The sequence below is a fragment of the Epinephelus lanceolatus genome, chromosome 16 (genome assembly GCF_041903045.1).
Source record: "Epinephelus lanceolatus isolate andai-2023 chromosome 16, ASM4190304v1, whole genome shotgun sequence".
Classification (NCBI taxonomy): domain Eukaryota; kingdom Metazoa; phylum Chordata; class Actinopteri; order Perciformes; family Serranidae; genus Epinephelus; species Epinephelus lanceolatus.
The window spans coordinates 30,693,099-30,710,915 of NC_135749.1; the positions used below are offsets into that span (position 1 = coordinate 30,693,099).

At 40.3% G+C, this 17,817-nt stretch overlaps 1 protein-coding gene across 4 annotated transcripts in view; it reads right to left on the reverse strand.

The window, feature by feature from the left end:
- The window catches only part of pvrl2l (PVR cell adhesion molecule related 2 like), a 445,969-nt gene that overhangs the window by 221,002 nt on the left and 207,150 nt on the right, over positions 1–17,817 (reverse strand). For all 4 annotated transcript variants that reach the window (XM_033637392.2, XM_033637391.2, XM_033637393.2 and 1 more), the window contains exons 4-6: positions 15,822–16,115; positions 7,388–7,505; positions 6,552–6,700 (exon numbers count right to left, since the gene is read on the reverse strand). In XM_033637392.2, the coding sequence (XP_033493283.1) occupies positions 6,552–6,700; positions 7,388–7,505; positions 15,822–16,115 (561 nt within the window). The remainder of the gene's footprint in view (positions 1–6,551; positions 6,701–7,387; positions 7,506–15,821; positions 16,116–17,817) is intronic.

Genomic DNA, 17,817 nt, shown 5'->3' on the forward strand with positions numbered 1-17,817 from the left:
GTTCTCAGCAGGGAAATTAGCAGGGTGTGTTGGGCCCGTGTACACAAAGTGCCGGGGTATTAACTGTTACATTATTGAGAGCTGGGGCCTTCCACGCCTGACAGTTTAGATCTCATGCTGAGAGCTGGATTCTTTCAGTACAGTTAGTGGAAAGTGGTTTGCTCGCGATGGTTTTTTTTGAGGAAACACAGATGTTAACTGAACAAAAGCAGGCTCACTCTGATCTAAAGACATGTTTTGGTTTTACTCAAGGTACTTTGTGAAAGGGTTGTATATTACTTTTCCTATTTTCCCATCATTTATACTGTATATAATGTCGCAATGTTAACATGAAAAGTTTTAAATAATGAGGTAAGCATATTTAAAAGTAATCCCTGTGAGCAAAAACCTCAGGCTTCAGATTGTTCTGAATACTGTTTCCAAGGTTTTTTATACTTTCAAAACAAGCTAATGTCAGCTTGTGATGGATTTCTTTGTATGGTCATCTGCTCCAGGCACGCTACTGCAAGTGTTTACACTATATACGCCGCTACATGTAGTTCCATGCTGACATCAGGGAAACATTGGTTGCTGTTGTTACTTTCTTTCAGATTTCTAATCATATTCCTGCTGGAACATGTCCAGTTGTGTTTATTGGTGATTTTTAATAGAACAACGTACCACTACTGTATACATGGTCATTCCCTGGCTTTCCCTGGCTGCAAGTACACTGCTACATGTAGCTACATGCTAATGTCAGGGAAGCATGTAAACTTGGTTGCTGATGTTGTTAATTGCTCCTGGATGTCGAATCATATTCCTACTGGAACAAGTACAGTTGTGTTTAGAAGCTACTATTGGCAACTTTTAGCAGGAGAAAGTGTTGCTATTCTCTGTTACAGTCATTCCCTGGTGACAAGTAGACTACTAACGTACATTTAAATACATGCTAGCGTAAGGGCAACATGTAATCGTGGTTGCTGAGGTTGATTTTGAATTATATACCTGCTGGAACATGTCCGCTTGTGTTTTAAGGCTTCTACTGGTGATCTTTTCACAATAGAAAGTGTCGCTATTCTTGTTACAGTCATTCCCCACTACAAGTACACTACTACATGTAGCTATATGCTAACCTCAGGGAAGCATGTAATCTTGGCTGCTGATGTTAATTTCTCCGGAATGTTGGATCATATTCCTAGTGGAACATGTTCAACTGTGTTAAATAGTTTTTATTGTTGATTTTTAAAAAGGAGACAGTGCCGCTATACACAGTCATTCCCAATCTTTAATCCTGGTTGCTGAAGCTGTTAATTTCTCCCCAACTCAGGATTTTAATCCATTTGATCTTGTCTGGTAGTAAAAAAAATTGGTCCGGAAACTTGCATTAGTGATTATCCAAATTAGAAAATGCTGAGGGCTCACATGAGGATCACTTGGAAATGCTGACCAATCAGAGGAGACTTATCTTTTTTTTTGAGGCAGGACTTAAAGAGACAGGCACCAACGTGTTACAGACAGAGGGTGAATACAGGTGTTCCAGCACAGACAGTATGAGGAAAATTAAGTGTTTTCTTAACATAAAAACATAAAAATGTTCTCGTAGAAATCTGTAATACAAGTATGAACCTGAAAATGAACACAATGGGTAGATGTCAAGCCATTTTTGTGTCTGTGAATTCTTGAGAAAATAACTTTCTATGATAATGATAGCTTCCATGCCGCACTCCCAAATAAAAAGGCTGTAATCAGCAGTCACAACAAACTAATCACAGATTCACAGTATGGCACAGTTCAGCTGCACCATGGCATACTGAGCCATGATTATATGCATTTTGACTGCAACCTCACAGCAGAAGATAACCGTGCCGATATTATCAGCCTGCTTGGTAGAAAGGTCAGCTGGGGCCAACTCGTAATGGTCTCCTTCCTCAACCAGAGCTGTGTCTTGTGCTAAACTAATTGGCTCAATACATGCATAGTACAGCCAGTGACTACAGAGAAAGCACCGTTTCAAAATATCTTGCTGTGTTTAGCTCTCAGTGCTGTCTCAGTACAAGGAGATTTTCAATTGTTGAACCAATGGGAGGGTTTTATTGTGAACAAGCTGCAGGAAATGCAATGCAGCAAGGTTAATCAAGGTTAGTGGTGCTTTGTTAGCAGTGATTTGTTTTAACAAAATTGTCTACATAACATGATGCGACAGTGTGAGTGCTACTTTATTCGCATATGGTTTTTAAAAATTGCAGGGAGGAATGGCCACTGAGCTGGTTTGATGCAAAGAAGAATAAAAGGAGAAGTTGCTGTTTGTGCAAATCAGCAGTAATCCAACATGTTATCAAGGTAAACAGCTTTAACTGTGCCCTGCTTTCCTCAGAAAACCATTTGAGCTGAGCATACACACTGATCATTATAACACTAAACCTCTTTATGGCACAAGCACAAAATGTCAAGATGGTTCAGCAATTTGGTTGCTAAAGCTTTGTTTAGAAGCTCATTTGCTGAACTTACTTGTTTTCTTTCAAATTATAAAAACATTGATTTTCTGTGACGGTTGTAAAGAACTTTTCAGAGAGGCATTATGAGATACACGTTCAGTGGGTTTAGTGGTTTAACCGATGACGTGTGCTTTAATTAGTAACTCACATGTTGCAGAATGAGTCATTCAGCCGTGTATATAATGGCTTTTAGAAAGGTGAGTCTAATGATGTAGTCGTTTTGTGATTCACTACTAGTGGCAGACTGGCCATCTGGAGTGTTGGGAGATTTTCCTGGTAGGCTGCCTTTAGATTTGGTCTGATGCAAAAGAAAGCGATTTTAAATGGTCATTGGGCTGTGATTGTGATGACTGGCACAGGAGAGAGTGAGCTGGTGGCCCAGTTATTTTGGTAGTAATTTTTTGATCATGCTGTAACCACAAAGAGGAGTTTATTTAATACACGTTTGCGGTACTAGTAGGTATTAACATAGTCTTGACAAGACTAGTGTGGCCAATAAATACTTAATATGACTTTATAGTGTAGTGGTTCAGGCGTATTTTTATTTTACAGGTACCAACACAAAAACTTGTAAAATTCACTGTGCAATTCCTCCTAGCATAAATGTGGCCTGAGTTTCAAATAATGTGGTAACTCTACCTAAAAGTAATACCTGGGAGCAAAAAACCTCAGGCTTGTTCTGATTGTTCTGATCAAGATCGTTCTGAATACTCTGTTTCCAATTTGGCATCAAGCTGACTTCAGCTTGAGATTAATTTATTTCTGTGGATATCTGCTCCAGGCATGCTTCTGCAACTGTTTACATCAAGTAGCCTACACTGCTACACGTAGCTTCATGCTAACATCAGGGAAACATGTAATTTAGGTTGTTGCTGATTTCAGATTCCTGCTGGAACATGTCCAGTTGTGTTTCGAAGCTTTTATCTGTGTTTTTTAATTGGAGAAAGTGCTGCTAAACTTCCTACAGTCATCTGTAGTTAATGTCAGGAAAACATGCAATCATGGTTGCTGATGATGTTAATGTCTCCCTGATTTCGGAGCATATTCCAGCTGGGTCATGTCTTGTTTGTTTAGAAGCTATTAATATTTATTTTTCACTGAAAAGAGTGTTGCTTTAAACAGTCACTTCCCAGCCGCAGGTATACTGCTACTTTTAGCTACATGCTAACGTCAGGGAAACATTTAATCATGGTCACTGATGATTTTGGATTATGTTCCCACTGGAACATGCCTGTTTGTATGAGGCAGCTTTTATTGGTGATTTTTTAATGGGAGACAGTGCCGCCATACTACGTTACGGTCATTCACCAGCTGAAACGACCCAGGACCCAAGAATGCTGACTTATCAGAGCAGACTGGGTGGAGCATTTGTGACAGAAGATAATTACATGTGTTCCAGTACAGACAATATTTGGAAAATAAAGTGTTTTTTGACCACTTAAAGCATGTAAACATATTCTTGTAGAAACCTATAATGCAAGTATGAACCTGGAAATGAGCCTGATAGATTGTCTTTAGGCTTTTGACTAGTGTATGGGTTTGGAGATCAAGGTTCACCTGTGGACACATAAATACATATTCCTGGAATTAAATTATGAGCTAATTGAGAGTAGTGAGTCTAATTAAAAAGTCCAAGCCTGTTTTCATTCTCCGCCAGCCTAAAAAATAGTCTTACCAATTGACACCAAGTAGAATTAGACAAATTTAATAAAAGCAAAAGCTAGGCTTTGTCAAGCTGATATTTTAAAGAACCGAGTAGTGCTGAAATGATAAAATATGAATTTTAAAAGCAGCACAGACACACAAAGAGAGGATTTCTACAACAACAAACAGGTGGCAGGTTGGTTGAAGAGTGTGCCACGTGGAAATGCAGGTCTCAGCTATTATTACTACAATAACCAAACACTTGTCAGTCAAGTTGTGTCGAATTGTCCTTGAGCAATACACCGACTCCCCATGTACTTGTGCAGAGTCACTTTGGATGAGTGTGTCAGCCGAAGTGCCAAACAAAACAGTAAAGAAAAGCTGCCGTCTTTGTTTGTTCACTCAGCAAAGCACTCTGTCAGCCCACACCTCGCCAGCTTAGAGCTCTGGCACTCACCTTCTGTAAGTAAACTGAGAGATTAAGTCACTACGTTACTTTATACACATCCAGTCATTTCACTGTGGCGGAACACAAGCAAACCGTGAAACACCAAGGACACATTTAGCACAGAGGAGGATGGATCACAAAGTCTGGGCTTGATCTCAGGTACTTGGAAAGATAAAAAATGTGTGAGTCCTCAAAGTGTTCAAAGCATGTGTGTGTACTTTGTGAGTAACGTGCGGAGATTTTACATGTGTCTGTAAAGGATTTCAGTGTGTTAGGCTTACGTGTGTGTGTGTGTATGTGTGTGTGTGTGTGTGTGTGTGCTAGAAGGGGAAAGTGTACCCTCCTTGATACTTTTGAGTCAGTCACATTGCTAGGCTTCCAGCAAGAACAGTAGCAGCTTAGCCACTTCTGAACCTCCCACACATCCCTCCCAACACACTGCCTTGCTACAAAGCATCTTTGTTCTCAGAGGAGACAATTCAAATCTCCAGCTTCGATTTCCCACGGATTTTCTAAATGTAGCTTTCTCTCTGTCTTTTGGCAAAAGAGTAGAAGTTTTTTTTAGTTGTTGTTTTGTTGTAAGCTCAGCATGGTGATTATTCCAATTAATTCCTCAAAAATGAGTTGTAGAGGAAGGGAGGAAAGCATTTTGACCAGTCAAGCAGGCAGTGTGGAGTGCAACACTGTGTGAACACACACACACAGTGATAAAAAAAGACGCTAACAGGTTTTCAGGCCTGCCTGCTGATGTGCAGTGAGGCATTTCAGCATGCGGACATGTTTCTGGGTTTGTGAGTGCCAGTGTATGTGCGTGTGTTTGTCAGATCAATGTGTGAAAGTGTCACAGGGCAAAGGGAAAGGAAAAACACCCCGACCGAACACCGTGGCAACAGAAGCCGAATCACTGTACTAGAAAACGTCAAAAGTCAAGACCCAGCACAAAGATCAAGAGTGCATGCATACACAGCTGATATACTCTTACCAGACAGAAGGGGAGAATCAAAGGTAATAGAGGAAAGAAAACTTCAAAGAAAAATAGAGCGATTTTGCTTAGGAGGTGTTAGTAGTTATGCAAAAAAAAAAAAAAAAAGTGGATGCAAAGAAGGTAAAAAAAAAAAGGAAGAAAAAAAGAAAAACAAACCTGGGCGAACTGGCTCACACCAACTTGAACCCCATGGAAGAATTTAGAAACCCTCCAACAATCTCAACACCATCGTGTCCACCGCAGGGCCAAAACACTACAACAAGGGCCTCCCCTTAGACTCATAAACCACCATTCACATTTAATTTACGTCCAGCAGAGCTACAGTTTCCAGGTCGCAGCGTGGCCGTATAGATCCCAGTTTCAAGAGAGTGGTTTCGATCTGAAGTTATAAACATCTCGAGTTGGCCCTTGTCCTGCAATTTGACCCTGCTGTGGGGAAAGGGTCAATCAAAAGCCTCTGCCGCGCTTTGCTGAAAGACAGCCAGCAAGGAGGAAGAGACGAAAAAAATATCCAATGTGAAGACTGAGAGAGACCAGCATCCCTGCAGCTCTCAGATCAGCCCTGATCCCAGCATATGTGTGTGTGTGTGTGTGAGAGAGATTTATGTTTCTGTGCATGCATGTGTGCAAGTGTATCTGCATGTCTGAGGAGGGCAGCGGCCTGTATGTGCATGCAAAAGTCTATTTGAGTGTGCACATGACAAGGTGCACACAACAGACCATGTGCAGGTACGAGATAATGTGTAGAGTAGAATCAGCTAACTAGTGGGATTTGTGTTTGGTGTGTGTGTGTGTGTGTGTGTATATGCTGTTTGAGGAAACTGTCCCATTGTGTTTGATGGGATGTTACACTGTGTCACCTGTGTGTGTTCATCTGTGCATTTGCAGGTAAATATACATGCATCTCTACTGTTGTGTGCATCTGTACACACTTCCACACATGTACAGCATGTGTATATGTCTGCTTGTGTGTGTGTTGTAAGTGGTTTGATGGACTCACCGATGACGATGGTGGTGATCTGGTGCCTGCTGGCCCCGTGCTTGTTCTTGACCTCGCAGATGAAAGTAGTGTTGACGGCGTCGTCCACCTTCTTCACTGTCAACTTCTCACCGTTAACCTCCACCGTGTCTGGTAGAGCACCAGAAGCCCTGGAGAGGGGGGATTAGGAGGGATATGAAGAGAAGGAAAGAAAGAAAGGGATGGGTGGAAGGAATAAAGGGGAGTAAGGTAGTGAAGTGAGAGAGAAAGGAGATATGAGAGGAGAAAGGACAGAGAGAGGGAGGGAGAAAATGTAAGAAAAAGCAGCGAGGAGACCATATGTTGTGAGATATTGGATAAAATAAGATGAAGCAAAAGAAAATCAAAAAGACAAATTGATGAAAGAGACAGAGATAGAGAGAGAGAGAGAGAAAGACAGAGGAGGAAAATGAGAAAATAAGAAACAGAAAGATGGGAAAAGATAGAGATGACAAACAAGAAGAAACGGCTTGTGATTGTGATATTCAAAGACAGTATTAATGTGAGTCAAATCAGAGATGCGTGAACAGCCGTTGTGTCTCCCCGCTCAGTATTCATAAAAAAATAAATAAATTAAAAAAAACTACACACAGCACGCCATCTGTCCATCAGGATGAGATGTTAGAGCATTTGTGTTTATCAAAAAATTACTAAGAATGATCATTAAAGAGGAAGGGTTGTTGTGCACGCTGCTGTCATGATTATAGCAACAATTAGAAATTCTGTCACTCTCTCTGAGGGAGGTGGAACGAGATGCGTCAACATATACAGATGGACTGTGTGGGTTTAGTGGGTTTTAGATGGAGTGTGATCCTTACGCAGTCCAAGTGAAGGTGGTGGGCTTGGGGTTGCCCGTGGCGAGGCAGACCAGCACGGCGTCTGAACGGCCGACGTACCAGTTGTTGTCGTAACCCTCTATGGATACAGAGGGGGGGTCTGAAAGAGAAAAAGGGAGAGAGATGTTAGTTCATTTCCTATCATGCAACCTGTGATTTATAATATGGGCAGAATATGAGATAATGGGCCCCTGGGCACAGACATGCAGAAGGCCCCACCACCTCTCCTACAAAGGAGCAAAACACACAGGCATTGTGGTGATTGTGCTGCTTTGTCTTGTTTTTTTGTCTCCTTGTAGTGGTGTTGTGTCTCTTGGAGGTAATGTGTATTTTTTGGTTGTTTTGTGTCTCTTTGAGGATATGACATGTTTTGTTTTTTTCCGTCATTTTGTGTCTGTGGTTGTTTTGCTCCCTTGTTGTAGTTATTCTAGTTATACAGTCATTAGTGTCTCTTTGTAGTCATTTTTAAGTCTTTAGGTCTCTACATGTTAATTTCAGTGACATTTGCAGGTGAAGGCCAGGGAGGGGGGGACGGCTCAAACTCTGGGCCCCTGAGCCTGTGCCCAGTTGGTTTGTTCAGTAAACACTCCATGTTTATAAAGATGTCTGACACCATCTGGTTTGCTCAGAATCCCCAGAGCTGCCTCACAACACAATACACTGTGTCCAATGTCGGTATACTTGCACTAAACTTGTTTACAATTCAGTTCATCAAACTTGCAGTAAACTCCCACCGAAGCTGTCAGCAATTTAAAAAGTCTGCTTCTCTCCTCGTCTCAGTCGATACGTGTCGCATATTGGCTGTTGTGACTCCATCCATTAAAATGGATGGTATCATCTAGATCCTGGCTCACAGAGATAACAATACTTAGCTTCATACCCAGAGACCCTTGGGTCAGTCTTAAACTTAGCATTATCAAGATAATTTGTTCATGGTACTTCCTAAATCCCGTTACCATTATCAAGAACTTGGACTGGGTCGATACTGAAGAACAATTGGTATTATACGTAACGTTTCATCTTATGATTCCTCATAAGTGAAGACATCATCTCATAGTTTAAACTGAAACATTCATACATATTGTAAACTTAAAGGAACAGTTAACCACAATCTTAAAAATACAATGCTAAAAATGCTTTTTTTTATCTATGTAATTTTGGTGCGAGTTGCCGAGTGTTCGAGATATCGGCAGTAGAGATGTCTGTATTCTCTTGAATATTACAGAACTAGATGGCACTTAGCTTGCAGGGCTCAAAGTGCCAAAAAATAATGTCTCTTTCCAGAAATCATGACCTGGTTACTCAAGATAATCCACAGACTTTGTTGTGCGCAGTTTTACATGGGAACTATTTTCTTGCTACTGAACGACATATGCCAACCGTGTAACTACTCAGAAGGTAGCATGTATCTACTGCTAGCTCACCTAGCACCACAAGCCGTGCTAGTTCAGCCAGGGAGGACACCACTGATGCTTACATCTTTCACTTTCACAAACATGAGCCTCTCATCCAAGGATAGATAGATAGATAGATAGATAGATAGATAGATAGAAACCAGTGGCGGCTGCTGGTCTTTCAAACAGGGGAAGCTCACTTTAAGTTTACATCATAAAATCTGTCATATTGTAGCGAGGCAGTAACTTATAAAAGGAACATTTAATTGATGTCGTTTTTCAACCACACTCATGCCATAGAACCACAGCAAAACACACCTCAAAGATTTTCAGATGGATTTAAACAACTGAACTATGGTGAAAATGAGCTATATCGCTTATGGAAATAAGGAACTATGGATGGTACTCTGTCAGAAGAGTCCACTCGCAAATATCCACATGGGACTGAGCTCGAAATGCGAAGCACTGTCAGTCACAAAGGGGTTAAGCCTTTTAGACAATTCCTCCAATCATCATGCATACACCGAACATCCTCTCCCGCCTACCGCTCCATTAGGTCCCAGTGAAGCTGAGCCTCCCTGGAAGTCATTGCCGACCATCTCGCTTTGCTGCATGAAAAAAACCTGCTCAGCGCTGTCTCATAGGAATGCTTGGAGGCTCCGCGTCCACTGTGCCAACATGAGAATGTATGACAGGGGGGTCGCGTTTGAAAACTGGTGATAAACAGCTGACGTTTGAACATCATAGTCATGATGTTTAACGCATCCTAGCGCACGTTTAACGCAATGTAAATTCTTATTTTAATGTAAATTCAATAGTGCATATTTAACTATTTCTTCTACGAAATTTTAGGAGAAGTTCAGCCTCCCTTGATGTCTCAGAGCAATTGCCCCTGCTGGAAACATGAAAGAGTTCTTCCCACTTTGTAACTCTATACTGCCCACTACCAAGTGAAGGGTATAGTGCACATTTGGGGTATACCCACCTCTTTTTCTGGCCATAAACAGTATACCCACCTATCAGCCAAAAAGCCATTGAAATATACATAAGAGTACACCCACTTCCTCCTTGGTTACCTACTCATCTAGACTGGATCACAGCCAGAGGAGTATTTCCATAACATGGAGAAGCTGTGTATACAATGCACTGTAAGATGAGGTTAGTGGATTGATAGCAAACAGGATGACACCTGACTGTCTTCATTAATCTGTTTTCATTCAGTTTCAAAATGTTGCATTACAAACAAAATTTCAGTACAAAAAAGGGATGGTAGGCTCTGTGTGTAGTGATGAGTGTAAGCTACACTGTATTTTAAGTGAAAAAAAAAAGAAACACTTCACTACTTTAAAGAGCTTTTCTCCCTGAAATCAAGGCACTCTTATACCAGGAGGATGAGAAAATCAGTTAGTGTCAGTCGCTTAGAGTCTTATTTTACAGTGAAGGCAAACCACAGTGATGTGTGTAGGAAGTTAAAACAGGCAGAACAGAAAAGCTTAGGTCTCTTTCCCTTCACAGAGAGAGACATTGACAAAGAGAGACGGAGAGAGAGATGGAGAAAGGAGTGTGGGGAGAGGACAGTGTGTAGGTGGGGAAGTGTGTGGCGTGAGGTGTGTGTGTGTGTGTGTGTGTGTGTGTGTGGTGGGAGGTGTGCTTGTGTGTTCCTCCTAGAAAGCGTTGACCTATAAAAGCTGATCTGACTTACAAAGCAGACAGGAGACATGATCCCTCACACCATCACTTACCTAACACACAGTAAGGAGTGAGTCGCAGCGTGTAAATGTGTGTGTCCCAGTACTTCTATCTTTGTGAGGACCTATTTTGACAGTGTTTTCTGGTCATTACCTCAATACACGGTTTGTTTTAGGGTTAAACATACAATTACAGGATTTAAGAAATACCTCACCACCCAAAAGATGAGTTGTATATCTATTATTTATCCTGTATTACAGTAAATTTATGAACACAACTTAGTTTTTCTGCATGCCTCCATGTTGAACAACACATTTAAAAATGGAGAAAATTATGATGAACTGAAGCCGTAGGGGGCTGCGTTTAATAACAGCAAATATACATCGAAACATCTGTTTACAAACTCTCACACAACTGCAGTATAATCCAAGTCTCATTAATCCAGTTGTATCTTCAGGACTTCCAACACAGACAGCCCTTTCTAACAGGGAACTAAACTGAAAGTAAAACTTATCTATGTTCTCCTCAAAGCCAAACTCTACTGACAAACTCTGTTTCCAAAAAGCACCAGGCTTGTTCAAATGTTCCTTTGCAAACCTCTGATGCTGTATTTTGTGGTGAGGACAAAGGAAAGGTTTCCTTCTGATGATTCTTCCACGAGGGTCATATTTGTAGTGGTGTCGCTGCACAGTCGAACAGTGCACTACCACTCCAGAGTCTGATAAATCTTTCAGCAGGTCTTTTGCAGTCGGGTGTCTTGATTTGCCTTTTCTAACAATCCTACGAGCAGCTCTCTCAGAAAGTTTTCATCAGACCCCAGCTTGACCTCCACAGTTCCTGTTCACTGCCATTTCTTAATGACATTACGAACATCTACTTAAAAACACTATCTTCTTATAGTCTTCTCCTGCTTTATATGAGCATCAGTTATTTAAGTTTTCAGAGTGCTAGGCAGCTGTTTAGAGGAGCCAGTGGCTGCTGATTGATGGGACAGGGTTTCAGGAGTCAGAGTATTTATAGAGCTTTGAAATTTGCATCACCTGGCCTTTCTTAGTAATGATTGTAAACAAGCCATAGCCCTAACAAGCTAATAATGGTCTGAGATCCTGGTAAAAGTTGTCCAAGAGCTCAAATGTCTTGAGGTGCCCAAACTTTTGCGTAGTACTCCTTTCCTTTTTTCACTCTAAAATTGTACAAAACAAAAAAGAAAATACACTGGTCTTGCTTAAAATGTTGAAAAACATGTTCCATCTTTAACTTCATGCCTTTTGGAGATCAGTTTATCTTCTACTCACTTAACTATTCATAGTAAACGATATTGTGACCAGTGCTACCCAAACTTTAGCATGCCACTGTAAGTTCCACTTTCACATTAGGTACCCGTTGAGAAGATCTGCCTATTTGGGAAGTTCTGAGCATTAAACTGGATTAATGAGACTTTTATTATACTGCACAAGTTGTGTGAACGTTGTTTTTGCTATTGTTAAACTCAGGCCCCTATGACTTCAGTTCATCAGAATTTTCTCCATTTTTAGTTTCTTCATTTACTGTGGTGGCATGCAAAAACAACTAAGTTTTATTCACAGATTGAACATAAGGCTGGGTGAGTAATTGATATATAAATGGTCATTTGGAGGGGGAAGTATTTCTTTAAGTTTTTGTTTGTCTTACAGCCCACATCATACACACTGGCAGCTCCACAGGTAAGATCCCTGTGCCTTGTTTGTCACATTTTACTTATGTATAGTGTGGAGATACTGTAAATAAGATACAGCATTTACACCCACACACACAAATACTATCACACAAATTGAGATGTCTGATTATATACATACTGTGATGCACAATTTCTGTATGTGATCAATTGACAGATTGATGTGCAGGCATGACCCCATATATGTCAGTGTGTGTTTAACAAAGGCTCTTGTTGTGTTCAAGGCGAAAAATTTCTTACATGTGAGCTTGTTATTTCTTGCCACAGCTCGACAGAAAGTTTGATTATACACATATGTCGTCTTTGTTTGTGTGTGTGTTTATGCAGTCTAAAAATTGCAGATTACAAAAAGAGGCTGAACAAAGACAATCTGTTCCATCATTGCAGTAAACAGCAGCGAGGTCACACAGTTTAGACAATGCTGTCAGCATCCCTAAATCTCTGTAAAGCCACGCTGAACCTGTCTAATATTTTAATCCCGTGAAAATTAATGGATTAGATGAAAGCAATGTGTGTGTGTGTGTGTGTGTGTGTGTGTGTGTGTGTGTGTGTGTGTGTGTATGCATTTGTGTCTAATCATGAGCCTTCTTAATTTGCTGTACTCCTTAAAGCAGAAAAAATAAAATGCTCAAGTACCAACAGTTTGTGCAACTTACTTTTTAAGAGCTGTTCTTAAGGTTTGGGTTTAGGTGAAGGATTGGGCGTTACCACTGGCATCTGTTTTGCTTTTCCTCATATTGTAAATAATTACAGAAATGTGGATTCATTTGTCACAATCTGCTTAAAAATTAAAAGCTAAAGAGAAACGATGGCAAACACAAAGACCTTGAGGGATTCTGAAATGAATGCAGTGCACACCACCCTGTTGCTGTTTGGTTGATCAGCAAAGGATCACAATAACAAACATTAAATGTAGATTAAATATCTAGAGAGCTCAGTGAATACCCTTTTTAGTATTTACCTTTTACATATTAGTATGTACAGTGCTGCATCATGCTAATAAAGCCATTTGAGTTGAGTGGAATCCTATACTGTATAACTGATTGAGTGTTACATTCAAGGTATGAAGAGAAAAATGGTTATTGGAGAGAGTATCCCCTTTTACACTGCCAGATTGATCCAAGGTGCCCATTTTTCCGCCTAGTAGGGTAGACAAAAAGGCACATTCTGTATAAACAAAAGTAGGTAGGCGGCATTTTGCTGCACTTTTGTTTTATACTGCCAATGCTGAAATTGGGCTTTCCTGCAAATTTGCACAATTCCTGTTTAAAAAGGGCTATAGTTAATTGAAATATTGCTTTAAGAGGCAGTTGGTGTGAGATTTATATGTTTGAGACACAACTGATTGCCTCTGTCAATTTTTCAGCATTTTTATCTTACTCTGTTCCATTTGTGGGTTGTACATTGGAAATGGATGTACTTTTTCTAATAGAGCAGCCCACGTCTCAGACTGCAGCTGTACTTTTGTGTCCAGCAGGTAAGCACAGCATTAAAGAAAGAATGTAAAAATAATAATAAAATATCTTGTCTACAGCTGCCACTCTGGCTACACATGTGCTAAACATATATCTCTTATTAAAAATGTCTCTGTAGTAAGGTGTATCTGTAAATGTAATATTGACATTGGTATTTGTTATAATAAATTAGTTTGAGGCTGCAACAATACATGAACTCATTGCTCTTGTGTTGTTTGTAGCTGCTGTTTGTCTTTCTTATCCTTTTCTGTAAAGCACGTCATACAGTAAGCTTGTTTAGAAAAGAGACACAGAAATACAGATTATTATAATTACATTTATGCCAAGTACAGAATTGAATGCAGAATCTAAAAAAAAAAAAAAAAAAACTCTGCATGTACCTCAAACGCATACGTTTGGTATTTGAATAGTATTAGATGTACTCTCTCTAATGGACATTACAAAGACTTGCATACATTATTTCTTCATTGTGCACATTGTACAAATCAATTATATTTATAATAATGTGACAATGCTCATTTTTAGGGACAAAAAACCTAGTTAGGGTTAGAAAAAGACCACGGTTTTGGTTCAAATAATCACTGTCGCAAGACCGTTTGCAGGTCTGGGGTTCGCATCAGACAACCGCTGCACAGCCAATAAAAATGAACAACATCATCCGTGAGCGCAGGTCCCTGATCCAATCTGACAGCCCAAGAACATCTGGTACTTATACTGGACTACGAAGCCAATTAGACATAGCTGCCAAACTGTGTTACTACAAAGTCCGGGTCCATCACATGATGCCATTGGGCTCAAATACACTTTTTCCCATTGACTTATACTGAGAAGAGACACCTGTAAATCAGTGGATGATTTTTTTTGTGTCACAACCCACCTAAAATGACTCATTCCACTATTGGGATTTGATCCATTTGGTCAGATCACAGTTTGAAAGTCTAAAAGAGCTGCACGACCAAATCCCCATTCAAGTTAGCAGAGTGCTAAACTGGAAAGCTGGCTCTGTTAGAGGAAGCTAGCTGCTCGGTCTGTGAAGTCTCTAGTATGCTTGTTTTACGGGCCTAACGATGCGGAAGAACGGAGTAATTATATACCCAGGAAGTCAATTTTTTTTTTTTTTTTGGCTTCATGAGCCTCTGAGCAACATTCATAGTAATAAACAGTGCCCCACCTCCAACGCTGTCCCCAGTTAGACATCCACAGCAGAGACGCTGAGATAGGGAAAACCTGTAAATGCTGACCAATGAGGGATGTGAGCATGTGAGCATGTATTTTGTTTTTTTTTTGTTTTTTTTTAGTTTTTTTACTAGATCAAGTTGAACCTGAAAATTAGCATATTAGGTCCTCTTATATGGATTGGCTTACCAGGGATCATGTGGCTTTAAAACTGAAGCAAAGACACCGTTCCTTTTAAGCTCTAATTCTCTCACAAAAAGTTCTGGTAGCTTATTTTGGAAATGACCTGCCCCCATACCAAATCAAATGCTGAGTACATGAAAACTGTAAGCAAAAAAATGTGCTCCTTTATCACATACATTCAAATGTCAGTCAGTCTCTTTACACTTGTTGTGTACATCATCAGGCCTTCACACTGCAATGCATTATAGAAACATTGACTTTTACAACAAATGAACAATATGGTTTATTTGTATTCCTGTGTAACACCCACAGTGTTTAAACTATGCAAAACTGAAAATGTGTCCTCAGATGTTACAGCAAATAGACCAGATGTTGTTTTTGTTATTTAGATCATTAGAGAAGTGACTTGGAAGCGCTTCAGACGGGATGAGTGTGGAGAAAGTGCTTCCCACTAACATATCCTCATCATTGCTGTCTCACAGCTTGGATATAAATGTGGTCTGATCGTTTTTATATTTGGCAGTCTGTGTAATGTCTATAGATTAGTGGTAAAGGGTCTGCAGGTGAATGCCAAAGTAAAGGCCTAAAGGCTCTGGCAAGGCAATGATCCGTGTTTGAAGTTGTTAGGAGTTGGCACTTATGCATCCAGACAAATTATTTGTATCCTTAGTTGGACCCATGACACATGGTGGTAAAGAGTATCCCCAGGGAATATGCATCATTTGTGTTCAAGGAGACATTATAATGTGAATTTAACTAAAAGTGTGTATGAGTGTCTTCCTTACATTCCACTGAGAGCTTGAAAGTCTTAACCCACGGCTGCCCCAGTGTCCTCTGGTCGACCATGCAGGTCACCTCCCTGTCGTTATCTGCCGGCGTGGGAACCAGCCGATACTCGCTGCGTACTGTCACCGTGCCGTCTGGCCCGTTCGTGGTGCTGGTCGAGTGGTTGCCTCCAACCGACGCCAACCACTTGATGGTAGCTGCCGGTTTGCCTTCCGCTGCCTCGCACTGGGCCACCACCACCGACTTGGTCCCAGCTTGGACGGTCACAGCGTTGGCTGAGTTCCTGGGCTTGGCTAGGGGTAGAGAGTGAGAGGAAAAAAAGGGTACAAGTCAGACAAAGGAAAAAGAGGTACAGAGATAAAAGACAAATGGCAGCAGCAGGAGTAAGATAAAACAAATTGAATGGTGTTGAAAAGAAAGACTTCAGACATGAGGCAGAGGAGGGGAAGAGGGATGAGGGCAGGAAGAGAGCAGAGGAGGGGGAGGTTCAATCAGTTTGTTGTGCATATACTGCACACTGTGGCGTCCTACTACGACTATAATGAAACTCTGAGAGGAGAGTAGGCCCTCTGGTGTGACCCTAGGCCACTCAACATAACAGAGACAGAAAGAGAAAGTGCAGTTGGATCCTTAAAAAGAGCTACAGTATCAAAATTTAAGGCATTATAGCGCAATACAACTTTTTAATGCAGTTAATGTGGGTTTTGTTATGATTTAATGACAGCTGTTATGCTCTTAGAATAATCCAGTACAAAGATCATCCTCTGTAAACTTGTGACGATCTTGCAAGTTCAAAGTAAGAAAACACAGCCTCGACTTTGGCCCAGTTATAATGCATTTCTGTTATCAACCAAGACGTAATGAGTGAGCTTTATCATATCAGGTATTTTTACAGGTGTTCCCCCACTGAAGTAAAACATCAAACACACCGACAGTTACGAGGCTTTTACATTACAACAGTGATATGCAAAACATTGCTTTTCCTTCTTCCATCACATTAGCTTTGTTAAATTGAACTGGACTTATTCTGTGAAGTGGCAATGTTCCGTGAAAATGTCTTCCCTTACTTAAAGGGAAAAAACTCAACTTCCAACACACTATCAATCAATCTGTAAATGTCAGTGAATTCCATTACTTCATGATGTCAAGTGTTGCGATTGTAACGCCCATTCTTCTTAAACATGTGTCATGTTGTACTGCAGAATGTGAGTTATTAAATTTCCCTTAAACGCTTTTAAATCTGTTGCATGCAGCTGTGTGTGTACAGAAACAGTAATGGACATAATGGAATTGAAAGACTTCACTTATAAGGAAAAAGTCAGGCAATTAGTGAAAACACTTTTTTGTGTCAGTGCATTGTCTGCTGGTTTACTGAAGCCACTGTCAGTGGAGAAAGTGGCTGGTCTTTGTGTTCTTAGTGGAATAAGCCTTTTCTCTTTTATTCTAAGGGACTAACACCAAAGTTTATACTTAATAAATCATTTAAATGTTTGAGCATTTCCTGCAGTCATACTCTTCTACAGCTGGACTGCAAATGTCTCATCATAGCGCCATGCTGTTATAATTTATACATGATAATAAGAAAAATATATCACCAACAAAACAGACTTAAAACTATGATTGGTAGGGGTGTAACGGTACACAAAAGTCACGGTTTGGTTCATATCACAGTTTAGGAATTATGGGTCAGTGCAAAATGGCTGCAGCAGAAAACAAAAACAAATCCACAAGGATACATGTTTTTACTTATTTCGAAGTAAGGGTAGAGCAAGTGTCAAAGACAGACAAAATCCTCCTGCTGGGGACTAAGAGCATTTTGCCCACTGGCACCATGGGAAAATGTTTTCTAAATTAAAAAAAAAAAGGAACATTTCAAACACATTTAAATTACACTGCGCAAACACTGAACAAACACTTTCTTAAAAGGCAACAGGTCACAACAGTCTATAACATGAAAAACAACATCTTTTATGCTATGAAACTGAAAATACCAAA